We start from the raw sequence: 25723 nt of genomic DNA, 5'->3' as shown, positions 1-25723 counted from the left end.
GGAATTCTGGGTTTAAAAATATTAACAAGAATTAAACAGAACACGGTACTTAATTCTAATTTGCAGATGAAAGCATTAGAAGATAATATTAAATAAGCAATTCAAGGGCTCCGTGGAGCTTTCAAAACATTGTTCTGTGTGTTTAAGCACCTGACATTTAAACATCTGGTTCAACCAATGGTGCAGAAGTTACACACTTTATCTTTAAAGGTATAGTTCAACCAAAAATGAATCATGTCATTCCAAACCTGCATGTAATTATTTCTTCTGCGGAATATGAATGTTTTATTTTCCTAATAATAACAAAACGTGTAGCCCTTATATGTTTTATGTTTCATATGTTTTATAGCATTAAAGTTTTCTTCATGTATGTGTGAGCCATATGTGTGTGGATATAGGCTTCCATCTCTCTTTTTTTGACTGTGAAAAGTGGTGTTTGAAGCCAGGAGATATGTTTAATCATTCAGATTCTTAATGATGACACCAGATTCATTATTAATAGGCCTGGTTTCTCCAGTGATTGGGGTGGGCGAGTGGGTATTAGCACTAGCCCCACGCTTTCTATTTGATCTATGTGTAATTACCGCTTTTCTTTTTCTCTCTCTTCACATCATAGGCTTTAAATACAGACAACTTTTAAAAAGGGATTCTTCCATTTTCTACTCCACTTCCCAGGGCTTTGTTTCTCAGCAGTTCTGTCATCCTTTCATTTCCATGGAGAAGGAAAGTACACTCTGCATGTGTTCTGTATACACAAACACACTGCAGTTAAAAAGAGAAGTACATTTACAGTTGTTGTTTTTTTTGTTTAGTTTTTTACTTATTTTCTATGTATCTATGTATCTGTCTCTCTTTGTACCAAACCAAATCATGTATTTTTACCATCTATTCAGGTAACATTTTAGCAAGAAAATATATTAATTGTATAAATAATTGTTTTTAATAATATTATGTGTGTGCATATATATATATATATATATATATATATATATATATATATATATATACAATTTAATAATAAAAAAAATTATTTTATTTTATTTTACACACTATTTATTTTCCTTCACAATAATGAAGACTAAATAATCGTCTTAAAATGTTACAAATTCTAATTCAAAAACTGAGTAGGAGTCATTTATAAAACAGGGTCCATACATTACCATCACACACTTTTATTTCCTTTTTGAGGGCAGAAGGGTCACATTTTTCTAATGATGAATTTTTTTTAAGTCCTTCTGTGGTTGGACATCAATATTTCATTACATTCTTTTCTCATAGCTTGCATAATTCCCAAAAGCTTCAGTTAATGAGCTAGAAAACAGTCAGCAAAATTAAGAAGTGAAAAGCACAGAGAATATGTAAGTGGGAAATGTAAAGACAACGGTCTCTTCCAAGGCCTAATGAAGAAGCACTTGTTTGTGCATAATAATGCCGCTTTTAATGCTGTTTTTCCTTAATTCCCAGGGAGAAAATGTCCTGTCATTGACACTGTCCTTTCCACCTCCGTAACCTTGCATTTGCGGTTCATGTCGCTGGTTATTACTGCACTACAGCTGCGCCAAAAGATTAATAATACAGCCACATTCTAGATTTGCTGCAGTGCAACTGTTGTCCTTCAGAAGGAGGATCGCTCCCCTGCGCCTCAAACAGTGAAAAATCGAGTATGACACAAACGTAATTGCATGGGAAGTAATCAATTAGACACACAATTGGAAGTGACCCGGGGTCTGGAAGCCTCAGCGAGAAAGATGGAAATGAGTGTTGTGCAAGCACCAACAAAAGTAATTTTCTTTTTTCTTCTCTTGGGTCCCTTTACACTGACTGCGCTGAGCCGAAAAAGAACCGAAACAGGTAAAGAGAGAGAGCATGAGACAGACATGTGTCATCTGGCAGTCAAAGGCTTATATCCCTCTTTTCTTGTTCAGTGTCTTTCATCTCCGGTGTGTTGTTCCAGAAAGCTTTCATGAGACGCTGAGCAAGACTCAGTGAGGTTAATGCACGATCATTGAGATTTTCTCCTTGAACAGGTGCAGGTATACAGGAGAGCAAAAATAAAGGGACAGTCTTGTGCATGTACATATACAGTATGTGTACACAAAGTAATTTATTCTATATAAAATATATACTATAAACTAAATGCAAATTGTTGCAGGTTTCTTTTAAGACTTTACAACAGGACTTTGTAAAGCCAACATGCAACATTTGTCATAAACTGTTGTAGTTAGTCTGTCTTTAAGGCCTATACAACTTTGGGACTTTGTACTTTTATTTCTAAATTTTAGAACAAGGCTTTATAAAGACAACATTCAAGGTTTATCATGACAAACTTTGCCGTTCTAGTTAATTTAAATAATCTGAATTTCATTGGATTTTAATTAGTAATTTCTACTTCCTTTCATTCACATTTTGATTGTTATTCCACATCCAGTTTGGTGCCTGAATTTAAATTCTTTACTTGCAAATTTAAGCTCAAATGCAAATTTAAGCTCTTTTCTTTACAAATTTAAGCTCAAAAGGGAAGTGTATATAAATAATTACAATTAATTATGATTAATTACAATTATTTATCTGAGCTTGTAAAATAATTAAATTGCTATCAACTAATCTGTTCGTCCAGTGAACATTTAACAATTTCATGTTTGGTGGCCACAGAAAATTCTTTCATTCAGCAATTAATGCATCAGAGCATGTAGCAAAATCGGAATCGTAAAGGGATATTGATTTGTAAGGCAGAATCAGAAACTTATAATGTGTGCACAAGAGTTTTATTAACTAAACGCTAATGCAAACTAGTGTCTGGATGCAAAGTCTTGATAGTTTTGAGGATCGGTGTTGTAGGAGTCGCGATCACGTTCTTCTGGTTTTGATGAGTGATGTATTCCAAAGATTGTCCTGACTCAATGGTGATTGGGAATTTCTTCCCAGTGGAAAGTGGAAAGAGCTAAGAGAGAGATCAGCTGAGATCCTAAGATCTTTGGTGAATGGAAAGTCAAGGCACGAGGCCTGGCGCAGACTTAGTGGGTTCAAGAGAGTTCTAGATCATCCTCTTCATCCCCTTAAGACCTAAAAGAACCGCAGACTGATGGCGGGTCATTGATGTAAGGCCTTTAAAGGGATCCCCAGGTATTAAGACATGTATAGCTTAATTTAACATAAATTATGCATCTTATTGAAATATGTAATAGAAAACCCACAAACGATGTATGCTATTTAAAAAAATCCAATTTTTACACTATTACAAATGGTTGCACTCGGCGAGATCCTTTCACTTTTTACTGCGACAAAACTCAGAATACACAACTCAAGAAAATAAAATACTGATATGATACCACATTGTGTGGCTATTGGATGTCATTTTCAGACGGAGGGCAACAAGAGAAGCAATATAAGACTTCACTGATTTCCTAGAGATAAGAAGAGGGGAAAAGAATGGGAAGATGCATGTGGACGAATAAAACTTCCTAAAGACCCGCTTTTTTTTATCTCAACTCTAGCCCTGATGCCTTTGAGGTTCTCACTGGACCACAGCTACTGAAACGGCTTACAAACGGCTGAGACAAGAAACGCTTTGCCATCCTGTTAGGATGTAAACATGCCGAAGCTAATCATGATGCCGTGGCCGCTGTAGGAGTTTCTCAGCACAGATTTCCCTCAAGATCTGGGGCGTTTAGACTCCTTGTGGGGAAAAATCGATGGTACGGCATTTGGTTTAAGCCTATACTTATATCCATCACCACCTGTAAGCTCTTTCAGTAGCTGTAGTCATCATATCAGTATTTTATTTTCAGAGTTGTCTATTCCTAGTTGTGTTGTGATAAAAACAGCAACAGGTAGCAGCAGTAGGTCACTGAGTGCAACCATTTTACGCCATCGGAAAAACGGTGCCCCAATATTCCAAATTATGTATAAGACTGAGATTTTTTTTAAATAATATAAATCTTTAATGGGTTTTCCACTAAATATTTTTAGTAAGGACATCATTTACGTTATATTAAGCTGTACAAGTCTAAATACCCAGGGATCCCTTTAAGGTCTGAGAAGGTTCACGCCTCTCACGATGGGCTTGTCCAATGAGAAAGGCTGAAATTCCAAGTGGAAATATTGGGGAGATTTACAACCCTTTGTGTGAAAGCCTGGTAATTTGAATATGTAACTAGATCAGATTTTATATACATCATTTGATATACAAACTAGTAAGGATTCTTAGAACACAAATATGTTAAATACACTCTTGTTTAGATCATCAGAAGACCAATTCATAGATCCTAAACATGGTAAGAATACATAAACGAGTGGTTCTATCATAAGCATGCATAAAACAGTCAAATTCAACAGACAATATAAAAGAACAGCAATGACCTAAAGGATATGTGTGTTCATTCAAAGAGAGGTTTTCTTGTGAACTTATTAGAGAAGAGTCCCTTTTTATGGGCATTATGTGTCTGTTTTTGAGAGACTTGAGTTGCTTTCCCACATTCCTTGGAGCAATAAACTGAGGCCTGTTCTGCCTTTTTGAGGTTATAGTTGTATTTCGGGGAGAGGTCCATAGCCTCTTTGGTTAGATTAGGGGGTGTTAGATATTATTTTTATATATAATAAATATAATATATTCTGATTGGTCCAAATGCTACATAATGAAATTAAATTGACAGGTGTTTGATTGGCAGGAGATCTGACCAATCATAACACAGAATCTGCCATTTTTGTCTGACTAACAAACCAGAAAGTAGGTTACATTATAACGTCGGTGTACTTGAACTTTCAAAATTTGAAAGCTGAGACTTTGTTAAATACCAAAAGTAACCTGCTTTGTCCTGTCTGTTGGCACGATGTTAAGTTTCCTCTTTGTAAGTTTCCTCAATGTGTGAGAACATGATGTGAGGCGTGAGAGCGGTATCCTTTGTAGGACAAAGGGGAGGGGGGGGGGGGTCTTTGCAAAGGGTTAATTCTATTCTGAGTAATGCACACCAATTACTTAAATGCTGCATCTGAAACAGTAAATAAAAGTAAATATCAGGTAAAAAAAAGAAGAGACAGCAATGAGTAGAAGTAGGTGGACAAAACCACAAAACATGACAACATGCAATTTCATTGTGTAAAGATTAGATTATAAGAATTCTATAAACACTGTGCTTATTTATTCTTGTGCATCTGTGTAGTTTGACAAAAAAACGCAAAAAAAAAAAAATGTTTGAGTAAACCTGAAAATATATTATATATATATAAAAGAGTGGACAAAAGGCCATGAACCACACAAAACCCACCATTAACTGATACAAAAGCTTCTGATCAAGAAAAAATGACTAGCGTACAAAATCAGAACCTTGAGACAGCGCAGACACAAACCTTGACAAAAACAAAGTCCTCTTTCAAGATAATTTGTTCTAAAAGGCAGGAAAATAAATAGCTTGCATGAAGGACAGGAAGTTGAAACCCATTTTCCACAGCTGAAAATAAGAATAATGAGCAGTGCAACTACAACACTGTGTGTGTAAGAGGCAATCATAGATTCAGGATAATATCAAATAATATGTCTAATCAAAGGTTGAATTATGAATTACAACTCAAATAATCACAAAACAGTTCCTAAAGAAGCTTGGAAAGTAGGAGAGGAGAGGAAAGGAAAGGAAGTAAATGCTTGGTACCTTACATTAATTATTTTTTGGAGTCATATAGTAATATTAAAATATAAATCTGATAGCCTGTATATAAAATAAATAAAAACAAATTAATTAATGTGCAAACCAACAAATGAATAATAAAAAAAAAAACGTATGAAAAAGCAAATAAAGAATCGAACCAACAAACAGATCAATAACAGAATGAATGCACGCACACTTCACACATTTGACATTGATTCTGATTCTGGGTAGAGAAGAAAATAGCACGATCAAAAGCTGCCATCAAGGGCAAACAAAAAAGAAAGAGAAAGAAAAGGACACAGAACTAAAGAAACTCTAAAAGACAGAGAACAACAGAAACTGTTAAATTGACACACTCGTCTTCTTATGGAGGCGGTTATTATTGTGAGGTAATTACTATCTAAGAAGCATTTATGTTCGGCTTTAAAAAAAACAACAAGGAGTTGCACAAATGTTGAGTAAAAAATGTTTGTCTAGGTATGAAAAAAAAATCAAATTCTTCTGAAAATGACAACAGAACAGCACTTTGAAATGTCAAAGAAAGGAACGCGAAGTTTAACCTGTGCCTCAGTGATGGGACGAGGTATAATTATTACAAATCACCTGCCTCTCAAGGTCTTTGAGGACACGGACACAAAAAGACACAGCTCTCTCTGGACTGACAGCAGCAGCTGATAGTGCTTTCAATGAAGCCTGTGTGCACAGCACATTACAATGCACTTTTCTTTTCCATTATGTCTTTTCATAAATAACTGAAAGCTACAGTATATTTTATGACATTAAAAGGGTAAATAACATTAATGCATAAAGATTATAAATGTACACTATTAACTGCTGCAATTATTTATGAGAATATATATAAGATGTATTATATAAAACAAGGCATTATTACAGCATAAAGAATACTTTAACACTACTTATCAAACATTTACACTATAATGTTTCTTGTGCACAATTTTAATAAATCAATAGCAGAGTCAATAGGTATTACAGTACGTAAAATAATAAATTTCATTATTATACAGTGGTGGCCAAAATTATTAGAACACTAGTATTTTCACCATCTAAAAATAGATTAAGTCAGTTATTTATATCTGTTGCTGTAGTGTGTCAGTAGGAAATATTTCGAAGGAAATATTTTGCCAGTAATTGTAATAATCCAGAGAGATTTGTGTTTGTACAAGTTTGTACGAGTCTGACAACAGTCTCCAAGATGATTCAATGAATGAATGAAAAATATTGATTTATTTATTAAGAAGTTTATTTTATTTAGGAAGGTTTAATTTATCGTTTAAAATATTAACACCAAATATATATCATAAAAATAGATCAGTTATATTCAGTCAAGTGTTTCCAAATTTTTAACTAATAGCATTTGATTAATTATATACACTTTATACAGTATATACAGTCTGCATTAAAAGTTTACTAAACAAACAGAAAAAACAAGCAAAAAAGGAACATGGTCGGATGTACTAGTGAGTCTGATAATGGACAAATCACATCATGTTGTTGAGATGAAAAGACATAGAAAAGGAAACAAAAACTAGTAAAAAGAAATGGAAAAAAGAGAAAACTATTTAATGCAAAAATCCTTAATCAACAACATTCAAATGTTTCAATTGCTTTTCAAGGCGAATTGAATATAGAGCTGTTCCATTTCACATTCAAATGAATACCTCAAATAGCTCACTCCATTGAGTCTGACTTAATAACCCAGCAGGGAGGATGGTTGAAAGCCAGTCACAAGGGAAACCCTGCGACCGGAGCCAGAGCACCACATCACTGTGTCTCCCACACACCACCTCTCCGAAAATCAATAGAGCAATATCAGAATATACCAGCGACAAACTGATTTTATCCATGGCAATTTCTCCCCCGAAGGAATTCAGCTGTGGCACCAATGACGACAAGCCGGTTTGATCAAATTCGGGATTAGACCCAGAGCAGTTAATAGCCTTTATTCTCTTAGATATAATTTATGGATGGTACTAATCACTTAACACATCTCTGGAGAACTGCTATGAGAGGAATGACATGATAATGTGACAGGGGATCAAAAGGCACATAATGTTAAGGTCTGACAAGCTGATAGTCCTCGACAGAGAGTGAGAGAGATGTTGCTGGGCTCTGTTCCAGATTTGATCTGTCTCAGGGTTACAGGGCGCTGACTATGTTCAACATCTAGTAAACCAGTGTTGGGAGTAAGTCCTTAAAAGTTGCTACAAACCAACTTAGCTGTTGCTCAGAAGTGTAATCCTTCCATTACAGCTAGCAGTGGCAAACTTTAATAAAATAAGTTACATTGCTCTAATTATGGAGCCCTGCAATAGAGCGAGCTATTAAATAATCAAACATACTCAGATACTATTAATTATTAAATTTAAAGGGCAAATCACTTTAGGGGTTGAACTAACCCTTTACTGTATATAGAACTCAAAAGGTTCCTCAACAGTGTGGAAGACTTTCTTTAAAAGCCGTGTTGCAAGGTTCATTTTTTAACGAATATGTGCAATTTGCTTGTTGGTAATAAACATTTAAACTGTTATCCATTGTATTTTATGTTGTTGGGTATCACAAAACGGAATATAATACGAAAAAGTAGGTACTATCTTACAGCGGTCTCCTTTCCCCCACAATGCATTGCATCACGTCACTATGGGGAGAGAATTTACCAAAGCCGCCTTGAGAGCATTGAGAGTGACTAGAGAGACTGGAGTATTCAGATAGCGCAGAACGCAGATTATAGATAAATAGATAAATACATATATATAGATAGATAGATAGATTGATAGACTAGATACAGTATATAGATAGATAGACAGACAGATAGATAGAGAGATAGCGACCCAAACGCACTCACTTCCCTACAGCACAAGCTTTCTAATGCAGTTTACATGGGACGGCAGCCACACAAGGTCCTGTCAAACACAGCGACACACACGCGGCTACGTTTGCAACAACATTTTCACCGGAGGACGAGATTAACGCTTAGAAACGTCCATATAGCTAGCATGATGCCTTTTATTTCTAGATGACAAAGACAAAATTTACCAGTTCTACGACACTATGACAAAGGTTACCGGTACTTCTCTGAACTAACGTCGGATCACTGCCACTAGATATAAAGAAAACATTGATTTTTCACTCGGTGCTATTCAATGACAGTAATAAATAAATACAATTATATATATATATATATATATATATATATATATATATATATATATATATATATATATATATATATATATATATATATATATATATGTATGTGTGTGTGTGTGTGTGTATGTGTGTCGTTATTGCGCACTGCTGCTCGTAAACTAGCTCCAGTGCTCATTGCTGCGATGCTAAATGATAGCAACTCACCAGGACACTTCAACTCATTCTCTTCGGACTATGCATAGGCTTTGACTGACATCAGTTCTTGGAAATTCCTCATTTGCCCTCTCACGGCCGGCTCGATCGAAATTACACAGCTGCGGGCCATCATACATGTTTGCTCTCGCCACCTCTTCCTCATCCCAGTCAGTCGCTATAGTTCTGATGCTGCGCGCGTTACAGGCAGATTTTTGAGCTCGTAATCACTATTTCATACCACTACTAACGACTTTGTACCTTTCCAGGCAAGTTATGCCAAACTTTCTGAGCGCAAGGAATTGTAACTACATTATTTATTTTATTGCAATGTTGCATTGACCTAAAATCGTTTTTTCAACGTGTACTACTTGCATAAACACTGCATCCGCAGGCAGTATTATTCGTATGGGCTGTCATCGTTGTTTCGTGTGTGTGTGACCTCGGAACTCGGAGTACATCGATCTAGTATGAGACACGAGTTCACAGGTGGGAAGTCACGGATTTGATTGCCGTTCCAGTGCACTTTCAAGGGTTTAAGGTTGGAAAAACACAGGTTAAGGGTTGCCTGGAACGCTGCATCATGCTAGACTGAGGCTACCTTTCCTCGACTTCTCCCCAACATGACGTCATCACCGAGTTGCGTAAAAAAAACGTTTATACCAAAAACTTAAAAAATAGGTCTTTAAGACCATTTTTGAGACATTTTAAAAATGATATACATATCATGAGTGATTTTTGTACCCATTAATCGAAAGTGGCCTTTAAGCCCCTCGCTATACTTCTTAATGAAAGCAAGAGAAAGATGCAGTTAAAGGTAAGGGGGCAGCAACAGCAGATTTCACAAAGAAAATTGGACGAACAAGAAAAGAATGAATGTAGGCAAAGAAAGAAACAGATGAGAGAGATGAGCGAGCAGAGCTTCTGTGTTGTCTCCTTCCCTGTGGGCATGGCTGGGATTTCAAACGTTGCTTGACTCCACTGCTGTTCCCTGTTAGTCTGCCTAAGACAGAAGATCACGCTCCTCTGGGAGAACCTGGTCTCCTGGACATTTCTAAACACTGCCATTTTCCAAGAATACAGCACAAAATGCAGCACAGTTAGGCTGTAAGTGATGTCAGCATTACAATGTGGCATTTGGGTAATGTATGCTGCGTCGAGTGGACTCTAGAAGAGGGACTGGGTAAGTGGAACAATACACACAGCTTAAATTATTTACCCGGCCTGCTGTGCCATGTCTCTCTCTCTCTGCTCTATTTCCTTTGCCTAGTCACAGCAAGTGAATGAAGATATTTCATGGACCAGAAACATCGGTCCATAAGAGTGAGACTGTTCCTGAACAATTTATGCACGCTGGGTTAACTATCTAGCCAGATTTCACATAAAAATAAGCCTATTTCCAGTGTTACAGACTTAACTAAAGCAAAAACAAACAAAATTGTGAGGTGTAGAAGTCCATTATGTTTACAATGTTGCTTTTTATTCATTCATCTGCCACAAATTACAAAAAGATAGTACTGCCTCTAAAAATATACCATTTAGCCATCACTGTTCAAAGAATTAAACTTTATACATATGATTTGTATTTAACTCTGCATATTAAGCTAGGATACATTATACATTTAAAAGCATTTGGCAGTCACTATTATGCAAAGCACTTTGCATTGCATTTCGAAAAATATTTTTTTATATAAGTTTTGGTCATCCTCTATTGTAATCTACAATTGCAATACTGTTGCACCACAACTGTTTTTAACTGCTGAAAATTCAGGAATATTTGAGATTCAGGAATTTTGATCTAAAAATCATATGATGTTGCTAAAAAATTATTATTTTGTGTATTTGGTTTAATGAAATGTGTTCATGCAGTTTAAGAAAAAACAACAACATTATTTTCCACATAATGTACATTATTGTTTCTCCTCTATGCCCCGCCTTTCCGAAACGCATCGTTTTTTACAAAGCCCATTGGTCTGAAAAGCAAGGTGTGCTCTTATTGGCCAGCTCATACTAAGTTGTTCGAAAAACACATTATTTTCAACATATTTTACATTACCCCAACACCTCTCTCCCCAGTCAGGCATGAAAGACTCAAATCATTCCTGTATCAAATGAAGGCCGACCTTCTGAAATATGAAATGTGCTGTGATTGGATAGCTGGGATAGTGTGTTGTGATTGGCTCCACTCGGTGCCTGATTGGGAAATATGTCATGTCCCTTACCATAGCTGCCTGCCAGCTTCAGTGTAAATATTTCTCCAAAATCAAATCAATTTGAGCACGGTTTAAACCCAGATGATTATAACCACTCTAAATTCGTCTAAATAAATAACTCCTTTTGAATTGGACTTTGAGCTTTGAAACTTTGGAGATATTTTTTTATGCACAAACACCAACATTACAGACTAACTAAAGTTATAAAATTGAAAAAGCATAATAGGACCCCTTTAACAATATCTCTTTGGGTTTGAGACTTTAGTCTTTGCAACTTTAGGGATCTTATCTATTCACAAATAGCTTGTAACACTCCAAAAAAAAAAGGAAAACTTGAAACTAGTTTTCCTTTCATTTAATTCAGTGTCATACTTGCCAATTCTTTGTATTTGTGAAATTTCTGTTATTATTTCTGAAACTAGTGCAGTTTCTGAGTGAAAACACATTAAAAAAAACTGAATGAATTTTTTTTTTTACACATTTAAATAAAGTGAATTGCAGTAAATAAAGAGGTATCATATAGATCACAAGTGCAGTATGGAGTACCTCAAGGCTCAGTACTAAGACGTTACTTTTCATGCTTTACATGTTACCCTTGGGCTATATCATCAGGAAGCATGGTGTTGGCTTTCACTGTTATGCTGATGATACTCAGCTCTATATTTCTTAGAGGTTCAGACAAACATACCAATTTAAAAATATGATTAATGGAATGCATAGTCGATATAAAAACCTGGATGAGAAGTAATTTCTTACTGCTAAATTCTGAAAAAATAGAGGTGTTAATTATAGGCCCTAAAACCTCTGCATGTAATAATATTGAACGCTGTCTAAGACTTGATGGCTGCTCTGTCAATTCTTCGTCATCACTTAGGAACCTACGTGTGTTAATTGATAGCAATCTTTACTTTGAAAGCCACATTTCTAGCATTTGTAAAACTGCATCTCAAAAATATATCTAAATTACGACCTATGCTCTCAATGTCAAATGCAGAAATGTTAATTCATGCATTCATGACCTCAAGGTTAGGTTATTGTATTGCTTTATTGGGTGGTTGTTCTACACGCTTAATAAAGAAACTCCAGCTAGTCCATTTTTGCATTCTCAAAACTCTGTCAATTTGATAATGTGAATATCAAAATGCAACTGCGGGTGCCAGATCCTTTTCCTGCTTAGCTCCTAAACTCTGGAATAATCTACCTAACATTGTTCGGGAGGCAGACACACTGTGTCAGTTTAAATGTAGATTAAAAGACCCACCTCTTTAACCTAGCTTAGATAAAACATACTAACATATTTCTAATATTCAAATCCATTAAACAATTTTTAGGCTGCATTAATTAGGAAAATCCGGAACCGGGAACACTTCAAAAAACACACGATGTACTTGCTACATCATTAGAAGAATGGCATCTATGCATGTTTTTTTTTCTCTATTCTGTCACCAATGGCATTTTGGTTCCTTGTCGCTGTTGCCTCTGGCTGGCTTAGTTAGGAATTACCAGCGTCTTCATTGACTTGATTGCACAGATACTATTTAAACTGAACTGAGCTGGATGATGACAATTTATTCAATGATGAACAGCCTTTTTGCTTTATTGAAACACTATTTTCCTATTTAATATTGTTCAGCTGCTTTGTTAAAATCTATATTGTTAAAAGTGCTATATAAATAAACTTGGTGACTTGAATTGACTTGGTAACACAAACTGATAAAATGTACACATGCTACACTACAAACCATTTTAGATGTACAAATGAATAAATGACAATGGCCTTGATAGTTTTTATATTGGGCTAACAAAGTGACACTGCCCATAATTCTGAGCCTAACAGCATCTTGGTTACTCGCACTGAAGGTTGACTGATAATCGCCACTGTTTTGATCTTACACAGTTCTGTTATGTTTCCAAAGTTTTGCCATAATAAACGGACAGACAATGCTCACCACTTCCAACAATTATTAAAGTCTGTGTCACCATGGAAGTGTCTGGAGGAACAGCTAAAGAGAAACATACCACTTGTCATTTTGTCAAAGAAGCCAAAAACGGTGCATAGTAAATGTCAGGCCAATACACTTATAGTAGTTTTTTTTTTTAGCCAATCAGAAGGACGCAAAGCTGTTGTGTAACAATAATTAGGTATTATGAGAGGAAACATTTCCAACTGGCCCTGACATTGAAGCAGAAATTACAGGGACACTTATAAAAACATCAAAACCCCCGACTCACCATCCTTATTCTGAATTATGCAATATGCATCTGTCAAATTGGATGTTAAACACTGTCATTTGTACATAATGTTTGTTTACTACAACATCAGACTCCACAGAGGTTTGCATTTGCTGTCTGTCTTACATTGGGCCTCATATTTTTTTAACCCTATGGTGAGGTATGGATTTAAATTTAGCCACATGATTTAAAACCCTATTGAAAAATCTCTGAATATGTGTATAATGCATGTATGACCTTGCAGTAAAATGAACAACATTTTAACGCACTCTAACCGAGCAATACTGAAGAATATTTAAAAGGCAGCATGCAATAGAAATGGAACAAAGAGCAGGGCTGTTGAAAAGAGGTCCTTCACAGACAAACCAACACTAATGAATGAATGAATCGAAATAACGTTTACCCTCATGTCATTATTTCTCATTTAAGAGGAAAGTACATCATGCTTTCTTCCTTTAAGAAAAAAGAAAGATTTAGCAACCCCCCAGTGAAAAAGAGTTAACTTGTAAATCAAAGTAATGGATATTTGTTCAGTTCTGCTATATGCCACAGTAAGACTTATATACATACAGTATATATACATATAGAATAAAATCAATAATATGTGAAAATACATACATATAATGAAGAAATTCATCAAAAGTGACAAACAAATAAATGTTATCACATTTTGGGGAAAGACACATTTCCAAAGTTGTCTTAAAGCAAATGCCACTGTAATATTGTTCAAATATTTTACAAATATGGCCTTAAGAAAGTCAAACTTTACTGTGCTACTGCAGACTTTACTGTACTAAGTAAATAGTATCCAATCAATGTTTAGCTCTTTCAGCCTCTGCTAGTATATTAGTCTATTAGCTCCCACAAAACTGACAGATCTGAGCTATAATAAAGACTTGGCTCATATGAGAGCAGTGGCATCATCAAGCTGGTCAAGCTCCAGCGTTCCCCACCAAACCTCTCACTGAGTTTTATGGATCCAATTCCAGGTGCAGATATTTGGCTGTATTTCACTGCCAGCATCGGCCCTCATCCATCCACCAGCTCAAACACCAACAAAGGCATTTCAGATGGAAGTTGTGAGAAATCAATTTAGTATGATATCCATATTCATGAATTATTCCCCCTATCTTTCCTGTGAGACAGATCGGAGGGCATTCACCAACTTCACAAAGGCCTCGGCCAGTGAAATTTACTCTGTGTACTTGTTTATGACAGACATGCGTTCTCAGCAGTTATTTATGTCGTGATGAGAGACTTCAGAAGCGATCAATGCATTAAAGTGGATTTCAAAGCAAATGACAAACCTTCTTTAACAAAGACGTGATGATCGATGCGATGCCTTTCTTTGCACAATAAAGTATAAAGTACAGTACATTAACAAAGATAAGCAAGACAAGGACTGAGAAAGGGAAATGAACACACAGATAATGTGACCTGTGGACTTGCTCATATTGTACCTGTGAGGTTCTTAAGGCCAAGCTGACGGAGTCCGAAGTTGCCATCTCTGCGGTAGTTGAGGAAGATGGCCAGGGCGTAGCGGTCTTCATACAGTCTGGTGCCGCGAATGATGCGCAGATTCTCCAGGGGCAGATACTCAAACTGATTCAGTGCCACAAGTACATAGCCGGTCACCTCACGAATGGACTGCAGACAGAATAGAGCAAAAACATGATTAACAAACATGAAAAAAAAGTATTCTGACCAAATACATTTTTCTCAAGCAATGCTGTATATATTTTACCTTGTGTATGTGTTTGTGTATGTCAGTAAGAGTGTGATTGGAAAGGTTAGTATTTTTTTTCTATTACTTTGATCAAAAGTGTAAGGGCCCATAATGTAATTGAACTACAAAAAAGTGTTTAAAGGATTTAACAGTTAGAAAAAGTAACATCAAAATATTATTTATAAAATAAAATAAAAAAGAGAGAGAAATTAAAGACAAATGGGGGAAGTGAGTGGGGGTAAGGTTTTTTTTCAGGAGAAAACATTAAAATAACTTTTTTTCTTAATACAGTAAAAATATTTATTTTAACATATAGGAATACAATCTAAATTAGCCTTTAATATTTAAAAAAACATTAACATCAACAAGGACACAAAATCTGAAATATATTTATTATACATAATCCAGAAACAAATTTTAATTAAAATTGTATCATTTCAACAGAAATTAAATATTTGTGTGTATTCTAGATAATTATATATTCTAAAAACTACTGTAAAATCTTTTATTTTAGCTAAGTTTCATCTGTTTAGTTGGTTAAGGCACCCATTAAGGCTAGGCTTTGCTGTATTTTTGAAATTTTGATAAATAAAATTATTGTTTGTCTGAGCTATTGCTATATTTCCATCACCTTGTTTTTATATGCATCTTGAAAAGTCGCATCAGAAACAAGTGATGAAAACACCATACATACATTAACAAAAAAAGAAATACATGTGTGCATACTTGAGGTGGTTTTTGACTTGTGCGAAAAGTGTTGATGCGAATAATGGGAGAAGGATACACATTTACTGAATAAGTTCCTCCATGTGCATCAAAAAGCGTCATATGACTTTTGTTCTATGAGATGGAACAACCTGACTAACCAGCAGACCGATTTTGTTGCACAGAATCTAAAATGTTGTTATGGTCATTCTTAAATGCCCAAGCACAGCCTGTCATCAGAGTATTTCTGTATAATTGCCTCCCAGAACTGTTTCACTTGACTGCGTTCCCAAACAGCAGGCATCCAAGTCCGAAAGAAATGACCGCATTTATTGTGTTTCGTCTGCTCACTCTTAAGTCCAAGTAATTTATTATGTATAAAAATTATTAGATATACTGATACTTTTTTAGTGATATTTAGTGCTAGTTTATCAGTAAGTGAAACATGCTGTTCTCTTTTCTTATTAATTGGATGGAAGCTGTGCTTATTCTTAAATATTTTACGCAATATTCCAATATTGCGCACGCTAAATTCACAGCTCTGGATGGAAAACCAAGTTTATTGGTTCAGGTAGCTGGACAGGGTCAGTTATCTCATCAAACTACTACTTGTGAAAAAGAGCCCCTTCCAATAGGATTCTGCTGAAATGGGTTGGTGAGGTGGTCGTGATGTAATGCTGCATGTAGAGTCACCTTAGGCCTCTCAGCACTTCATACAGTCATTAGCTGAAGTTTTGGGAGTGGGCAGCAGTAGGACACAATGAGCCACAGGGACTTTTCTCTCTCTCTCTCGGCCTTGTTCATTTCTCTCTCTACCCTCTACTAGACAGATAATGATCATGGGGATGACTCAAATCCATCCAACCACATCCGTGAGACCCTAGCCGTGACATACTGGTGCCGCCACTGCGCCTGTCATTAAGCCAGACACCGTTTCATTCATTCTGACAGAGCACCTCCTGCTGTGAATGATGACACTGAATGTGTATGCGTGTGTGTTGTGGGGCAGAATTAGCCCGGAGGAAATGCTAACATTGGGGAGTGAGCATCATCTCAGGACCCATGCAGCGTGACAGGGCCGGTCCTGCCGCTGTCATCGTCCAAGATGTCCGGCTAATGGGCAGAGACATGAGCTCTTTTTAGTGTGGTGCTAGAAGGCCAGTCAGAGCCTCAGTCATTTATCTGGGCTAATGAACTGTTCTAATAGCTGCGGGGACATTGCAGGAAGCACTTCCTGCGCCTGTACGTGGGGTATCACTGATGTGTGCTGAGAGAATTGTGTCAAGTGGGGTTACAGGACTTCCGACGAGGAGGTAAGAAGAGCAGACCAACTGGAAATAGCATCTTCCCAGCTATATGCAGAATCAGTGTTACTTCGATACACAAAAGCAAAGCAGACAGGAGAAGAAAGTGCTTATTTATTTATTTTTATATATAACTCTGATATGGTTTCATTAAGAGTGTAACAAGTTAGCAGGCCATATTGCAATTGTATGTTAAAAATAATTCTCTGCTTGTTTTAAAAAAGTGTTAAAAAAGGGTAGGGCTGGGCGATAAATGATATCGTATCAAGGATGCAAAAATGTTAATGTCAATAATGATAATAAGCTCTGGACATTTTTACTCAGTGCAGTACAGATTAATAAGTCCTAATAAGTGATGTTGTTGATAAGTCTGCATTTGAGTCTACTACACACATACTCAAGCATGCATGATGTTTACAATGATTTCAGCATCTGCCAACTCAGTATATGAGGACATGAACACATTAACCTCCTCTCCAGAGCTGTTATAAGAGTCACTTAATGAGCTTTACACTTTTTAATTTGAGAAAAACTACAATTAAATACAAACTGAAACATCTTTACACCAAACCACAAAAATCATAGTTTGGTTTACTTGAAATCATGACAGAAATATATTAAATGTACTTCTCATAGTTATAATAATATTATAATTTTTAAGGAATATCACGGAACAAGATATTTGTCCATAGTTATCTGTTTTTTCCTAATGTTGCGCAGAATTTTAAAAAATTATAATTGTTATAAATTCATTTGATTACATTTTTAAAGATTTATTAAATTGTTAAAGTTTTATTAAATATTTTCACAAATTTTTCAGATTTCACAATTTGTTATAGGGACAATTTCTTACTATTAATTGGTTGTTTATTTGCATGCCTATTATTAACACATTGGCTGTGTACTATTGCTTATAAATCACATATTCAGCATCCCTAATCCTACCCAGCACCCAAACTTAACAACTACCTGACTAACTATAGTGAATGCAAAAACGTGTTGTGTGTAAAAAGCCTTTAATAATAGGCTTTAAACAATCAGAATGAAAGTGAGATAAAATCAGTAATATACTGTTGACAAAATGTCACAAAAATGTACATTGTGAAGTTCACAAAAAGTATCAAATTGGTGGACCTGCAAGTTGGTACCATAAAAATGTTGCCCCCCCCCCCCCCCACCCCTAAAAAAGCAAAAAATCTTAATCCGTCGCTCCACTTCACTCACATACACTAATCCCATCATGGCATCTGAATGTGGATGAAAGCTCGAATACCAGCCAAGCCTTTGACCTTGCTGTGGTCCCTCCATTTCCTCTTCCTCTCCTTACGGCCAACAAAAAGCCAATGCACTCGCCACATCCTGCCAACAACCCCCTCACCCCTGGCCACCGGGAACTAAACCCATCCCAGTTACCTAGCAACCTCTGGAACCTGCTGCTGTCTAAAAGACATGAAAGAGAGGGGGAAGTAGAGGGTGGAGGAAAAAAAGCCCAGCAACATCTTTGTTGTACTTCTCCTAATTTAATTAAAGGATTACTTTGCAGAGATTTTCCACACAGCCTATTTGGCGTCCCGCATTCACTTTCCAGCACCATTTAATTCCTCTTTCTCAAACTAATTTGTTATTTTCAACCCAGTGGATCGATACTTTCCAGAGTGGAGAAGAGAGCAGAGGAGAGGGAAAGGATGGGGCCCTCTTTCTTCTTCCTGTTTGCTAAATAATGAAGCACATAAATAAGGGTAAACACCTTGTTGTGATTACAAGTGCAGTTTATAGCTAATGACGTGGCATCAATGAGCAGCTCTTTCCACCTGTTGTTAAACATAACACATCCAAGCTGAGCAGCTATAGAGATCAATAGACACACAACACCATGCCTCATTCTGTTTCAACATCTAGTTAGCGTTACCTCTTATGTGAAGGCACAGTTAGTTCTCTGGTGTTAGGAGCACCTATAGAAATTTCAACATTTTTGTTGGAGAAAGAATTTCACTCAAGGTGATCAGTCCTCTACAGAGTGAAAAACAAACCCTAAAAACTTTTGAAGCAATGCACATATGCAGCTTTGGTTTTAAAATTCAAAGCTAAAGTCTGACTTTTTTTTGGTAAACACAAGTCTAAAATTAGAAAAAAAAAACATTGTGTATGGTTGCAGTTCAGGGTTAGATCTACATTCCAAGCTTCTCATTTTTATTCTTCAGAAAAACCCTTGACTTTTCTTATGCAACAGAAAAAAATAAAATAAATAAAAAGTTACAAAAAATATCAGATCAAAATATGTCTTTGAAAGAACTTTCTCACAACACTAAGGATGTACATGTAATCACAAATACAGTAATAACAATAATATGGTAAAAACAATAGCCTAATAATGTGGAAATATTACTGCAATAAGTACTATTTCAATATGTTTTTATAATGTAATTTATTAATGATAAATCTCAGAAGTCATTACTCCAGTCTCCAGCGTCACATCACATCCTTTAGAAATGATTCTGATTTGGTAATTAAGAAACATTTCTTACTATTATCTATGTCGAAAACAGCTGTTTAAAATCTTTGGAAACATGATATATTAATGTGATACATTGAAGATTCTTTAATGAACAGAACAGAAATTACATAAGCAGTCACTCTCAGCATTTCTGCATATACTATCTGCTGTACTTACAAAATGACTACAGACGCCAAAGATGCTTTTAGAAGCCCATGAGAGAGACTCTTATAAAGGTGATCTAATAGAGCACTTAAAGATACACCCAGCACTAGAAGCCATTTGGACTTCGGTGATGGTTGTTGAAGGAAACAGGCCTACAGTCCTGATAAAGCCAATCTATAAATACAGCTCATATTCCTCTATGAGGTGTGAGGAAAGAGCGGGAGATATGAGAGCCCTGATGTTGGGTTTGGAAGCTCTGATGATAGTGGTACACTTCAAGCTCTCATGATAATTACAAGAGAAGGGAATCTGAGCTCTGAAAGACAATAAGTGCTGGTGAAGATTCTGTTAAATGGACTAGAAAGTTATTTAAATATACAGGATTACAGATACAGATTATCTGAAGCGAGTCTACCTTATGTTACCATTCAGATTACAGCATGGATTTTGGGAGATGTCTGTTGATTCTGGAAATACAGCCAGTTATAATGTATAACAAATAGAGGTATTCATGGTTCCATGAAGAACCTTCCATTGCACAAAATGTTCTTTATAGTTCATTCTTTGTATTATTAAAAATTTCTTCACACTTGAGGGGGAAAAAATATTTTTTTTGAGTTCTTTGGGGACCTAAAATACTGTAGTTCTAAAATAGAACCTTTATCGTTAAGAGTGTGAAGAATTAGTGAATAAGATTCTATGGTAAAATATGGTGTGCAAAAATCACAACTGTTTAGTGAATATGCCCCGGGCCTTCCCTTCTAAGGCAGTCAGAGAAAACAGCAGTGAAAAAAGCAAAAGAAAAAGATATGGACAGATTCACTAGACTTCCAGGGATTCTGGCTTTTCTCAGCGGTAGAGTGTCAGGGTAGAGGAAGTGTGCCGCAAAAACAAAACCCCCTTTTCACTCCCCGAGACGTGCTCAGTGTGGAAATAAACTCCTGCAATCCTCAAACAAGAGTGGAATGAAGAGAGAAGCAGAGCTGGGATGGACATAGAGACAAGGATGAGGTGAGCGGCAGGGCTGCAGTTGAGTGGATCATAGTTGGTCCTCTGTATATTTTAATGCATAATTAATACTCCACCTGTTCCAGTTCAGAGAAGACAAGAGTGGCTGGAAACGAGCGAGGAGGAGGACATACTAGACAAAGAGAGATTGAGAGAGATATAAAAGAGGGAGTGTAAACATATAGCAACGCCATGCCCCTGTGTATACCATTATGCTAATTAGTGCTCATTTACATACATATAGATCTTGTTTTGTCTTTTGGAAGGGTGGGCGGAGACATACATAGAGGTTCCAGGGTTTGGATCATTGTGTGTCCTTATGCTAATGAATCCTACTCTTAGAAAATACAAGCAGAGCGGCTCTCCGCTACATTTTTATACGAGTACATATTTATCATTATTCATTAGCAAAGTTCTTTGACTCAACATCTAGGTGGCACTTTCTATGAACATGGTACAAGTTGGTGTTTAAAGGCATTAAAGGCATTTTTTTTCTTAAGTCTGTTGGTTCTGATTGAATTGAATAATACTAATTCTTTATTTCTACCAGTTTTACCAGTAAATCACAAACAGTTGGAAAAGTAATTGCCTTCCAGTATTGTTGTGGACATTGTTGTATAGGACAACTGATTAAAAATAATAAATAATACAAGAGCAGAATGATTATAATAACATTAGTCCTTTTAACACTTCTTCAAATTCAAAACTGAATATGACAGTGTTTCTTGTAACTGCTTTTCTGATAAATATACAGTGTGATAAAAACAACAACAACAACAAAAACTCTTTATTAACTGGAATCTGAATTCTGATTCCCATCCTGAATACTATTATTGTTAGATCTATCATGTTTCAGAGTTATGAAGTCCTGAACCCTCTCCACTCCAGCTCCATTTATTCTTTATTTTTCTCCCCTTATGTTTACTTCAAATAGTGACTCTTGAAATAAATAATACTTGTGTCAATATTTTGATCTTACAAAGATGCTTCTGATGTGTTGCATTTCACCCTTCAACCAAAAAAGAAGAACATTCTATCTTGATCAAACTAAACAAAAGTACAACAAAATAAACTACAATACTTTTTTTGTTGTTTTTTAATCACAAAGACCATATTTTATGGACAAGAAAGAAAATGTAAACAAAGCTACAATGTGAGCTACATTAAACCAATTAACTTCCCTAATAAAACGTCTGTTTGGATATTTCTGTCACCAGAGAACATACAGTGTGTCATCTGTCTAATCTGTGTGGACTGACGGAGACGCCAGGCTTCCACTGTGAGAGGAATTGTGAATGAGAGGCGCAGCTCATTGGTTTAGACAGTGCAACCGACTCATGTCAGGCTCGTTGATAAGCAAAGCCTGCAGGATATGTTGATTACCACAAAACATTCTGTGACAGCAAATATTTGAAACTCAGGCGCAGACTTGACAGACAGAGAGTTGTTCGCTGTAATTTGATATTGCATTTTAAAGAAATGGATTGCAGCATTTTGGAATATTACCTTACTGCAAAGTGCCTTACTGTAAGACAACAGAAGATGGTAAAAAAACAAAACAAAAAAACATTGTCTTTTCATATTTACTCTGATAACTCCTACAAACCCTAAATTCACAAACAAGTGATCCAAACCTTTAAAGGGCAACCATGATGAGAAACATGACTAAACACATTGCAATATTGATTTGAGTTAAACTGATTCCATTAAAGAAGAGTCTAGAGTAATACAAGAAATACATTAAACAAGCACAACCATGTTGGAAATCATTTGCATGTAAAAATGGTGATTCATAGAGTTTAGCAGACATTAAAAATTTATTTGACTGCAGAATGCCACGCTTGATCAAAATTAAAAATTAAAAACAAACATATATACATATATGCAGTGAGCCACGTAATAAATACACAACCATTAAAGGTTTTATGAAATAAATAAATCATACTTAATATATAAATAATTAATACTTTTATTTAGAAATGAATCAACAAATTGATTGAAAGTAACAGTAAAGAAATTCCTAATGTTACAAAAGCTTTTTAACATTAAATTCATGAAAGAATTCTGGAAAAAAGTTTCATATTTCAACAGAATATTAAGCAACTATGGAATTAAATTTGGTTCAATAAAAATGAATGTAACTTTATAAAACTGAACATAACTTTTTCAGAATCTATCAAAAATATGCCATTACAAAAGAAGAAAAATGAAATAATTTTTTTTTTTAAATCAGTCGCACAAATTTAACAGGCTCTTCAAATATGCATCATTCATTGTTAATGTTTTTAAAAGATTTGTTTTCGCTAATCTTGGATTCTGAATACATGAAAAACATTATATTTGGGTTCTATGACACAAATGCAAAATTCTCCAACTGTAAACCTGTCTTCGCTGTTTTCCTAAAAGAAATGGAAAACTATTTGAATGTAATCTCAGTATCTACTACTAAGAAAGCTATAAGGACTGTTAGAATTAGCGCTGCCTTTGATCTCCTGAGACGATTGAATGTCAAATATTATTTACATATTTAGTAATACAAATCAGCGCAAGAGCTTTCCAATATGCACGCCACTGAGTGACGTCTGTACTTCTTGGTCAGAGAGCACCTGTCCATCAAAATCTCACTATCCAATCAGAGTAGATCACTGTTAAGCCCGCCCCCACGAGAAGTTTGTGTCAAAACGGCAAACGAAAAACTGCGAAGCGTAATCGAAATCTGTGGCAATGCATTCAGAATCCATGAGTAGCGAAACTAATCTTTGAAAAACATTAACAAAGAATGAAGCATATTTGAAGAGCTTGTTAAATTTGAGCGACTTAGTTAATTTTTTTTAATTTTCATTGTGTTTTTCTTCTTTTATAATGGCATACTTTTGATAGTTTCTGACAAAGTTACATTCAAAGTTACATACAAAGTTATACAGTTTTATAAAGTTCTGTTCATTTTTATTGAACCAAATGTAATTCCATAAGCAACACAACTGTTTTCAACATTAAAAATAAGAAATGTTTCTTAAGCAACAAATCAGCAGATTAAAATGATTTCTGAAAGATCATTTGAAACTGAAGGCTGGAGTTATGGCTGCCGAAAATTCAGCTTTACATTCACAACAAATAAATTACCTTTTTAAAATCTATTCCATTTGAAGTCAGTTATTTATAATTTGTATAATATTTCACAATATTACAGTTTTTACTGTATTTTTGATTAAATAAATCACTCCTTGGTGAGCATAAGAAACTTAACTGAATCGTATAGTTTATATATGACCTAAAATGTGCCTGCATCACAGAAAATAAACGTTATGATTACTGGCAAAAAGTCCGAAATTTATTGTGTGCAAGAAGAAATAAGCTGAGGTGATGTGCATTATTTGTGCATACAGCAATGGTAAATGCAATATCACTGAAAGGCAAAAAATAAATTACATTTCTCATATCTTCTCAAAGTCCCGTGATATGAACGATTACAAACTATTGGAAACAACCGCATTTGTTGTAAAACACTATAACCGTGCTTTAATAGCTGCACCTCCAGAGGGATCAACCTGTCATTTCAGAGAAGAGAGAGTCGGGTGACATGTTTTGAAGGTGAAGTGAGCTGTCGCTAAGAGCTGACAGCACTGTAACGGTTCCTATAGCGAATCCTCCTGTTCCTTCGTACACAGTGTAGGAGACACAGGAGCAGACAGCCGCCCACCGCTACAATGATGTCATCAATCATTAACGGAGATTTGGGCTTTGTTTTAGCAAACATTCTTTTTCAAACCATCTGGCTCGGTGGAGTGTTGATGCTCCAACATGATATCTTTATATTTCACTCCCTGAAATATGTTTGGGAAACATGTCTGGCACAGGAGTGCTCCATCTGGGTGCACACAGACACTGGTTTTGGGATACAGAACAAGCTTTTCCACATGTACTGATACTTTATATAAAATAAATATATTTTTAAAACATATAATGCAGTTTCCTTTTTAAACTTTTGAAGTGATATTAAAAACAGAAACATTTACATAAATGTTAAAGGGAGCAGAACAATCTTAATAATCCTTTCTTAAAATGACAAGATCAATCTTTAATGTGCACATCCTACAGATATCACTGCACAGCTTATTAAATAATTAGACTACTTTGGGAGAAGGCAGCATATTGTTGTCCACTGTGCTGATTTGTAACTGTCATGTTAATATTACTTCACATGGGCCTGTTTTACCATTGCACAGTGTCACACGCATGTGAATGTGAGTTCACTCACTGTACTGAATGTAACGCAATAACCAGTAAAGAACAGAAAATCAAGGCTGCAACCAGTGTAGTTTATTTCACTCATGAGTTGGTTAAGTAAATCAGAATCATGCAGCACACAACCAAGTCTAGTTCGATTCACTAACAATTACATTTATCAGCCTATTATTTTATTTCTCATGCACCGGTTCTTTAAAATGCATCAAAAACAGACAGAGCGGCCTAATCTACTTTGATTCTTGATGATTTTTATGAGTCAGTTATTTTAAGTGAATTAAACATGGAGGTTTATATATTTATTTTTTCATTGTTGGCTAGCTATGACGGAACGTGTGACCATAGATGCTTTTGAGAAATGCATCCCAGGATGACCCAGCTTACTACAAGTCATCAACAAATATGAGCCATTTCTTTTATGAGAATCAAAAACATAACGACCCAGAACGACACAGTATAATTCGATTCACTAATAAATGACTCTTACGAGCTGGTTCTTTGTAGAGAATGAAAAAGCATGCCAGTGTAGTTTGATTTACTATGAAATAATTCTTGAGTCAGTTCTTCGAAAGTAAAATAAAAACACACACCAGGTGTAGTCTGAATCATGGGACCATTACTCTTATGAG

The 25723-nt window shown here is 35.6% G+C and overlaps 1 protein-coding gene across 3 annotated transcripts in view; it reads right to left on the bottom strand.

Annotated features, from left to right (window-relative positions):
* The window catches only part of erbb4b (erb-b2 receptor tyrosine kinase 4b), a 287765-nt gene that overhangs the window by 105260 nt on the left and 156782 nt on the right, over positions 1–25723 (bottom strand). For all 3 annotated transcript variants that reach the window (XM_026271454.1, XM_026271455.1, XM_026271456.1), the window contains exon 3: positions 14908–15094. In XM_026271454.1, the coding sequence (XP_026127239.1) occupies positions 14908–15094 (187 nt within the window). The remainder of the gene's footprint in view (positions 1–14907; positions 15095–25723) is intronic.

This window comes from Carassius auratus, chromosome 9 (assembly GCF_003368295.1).
Source record: "Carassius auratus strain Wakin chromosome 9, ASM336829v1, whole genome shotgun sequence".
NCBI classification, from domain to species: domain Eukaryota; kingdom Metazoa; phylum Chordata; class Actinopteri; order Cypriniformes; family Cyprinidae; genus Carassius; species Carassius auratus.
This window is presented reverse-complemented; position numbering and strand designations above follow the sequence as displayed.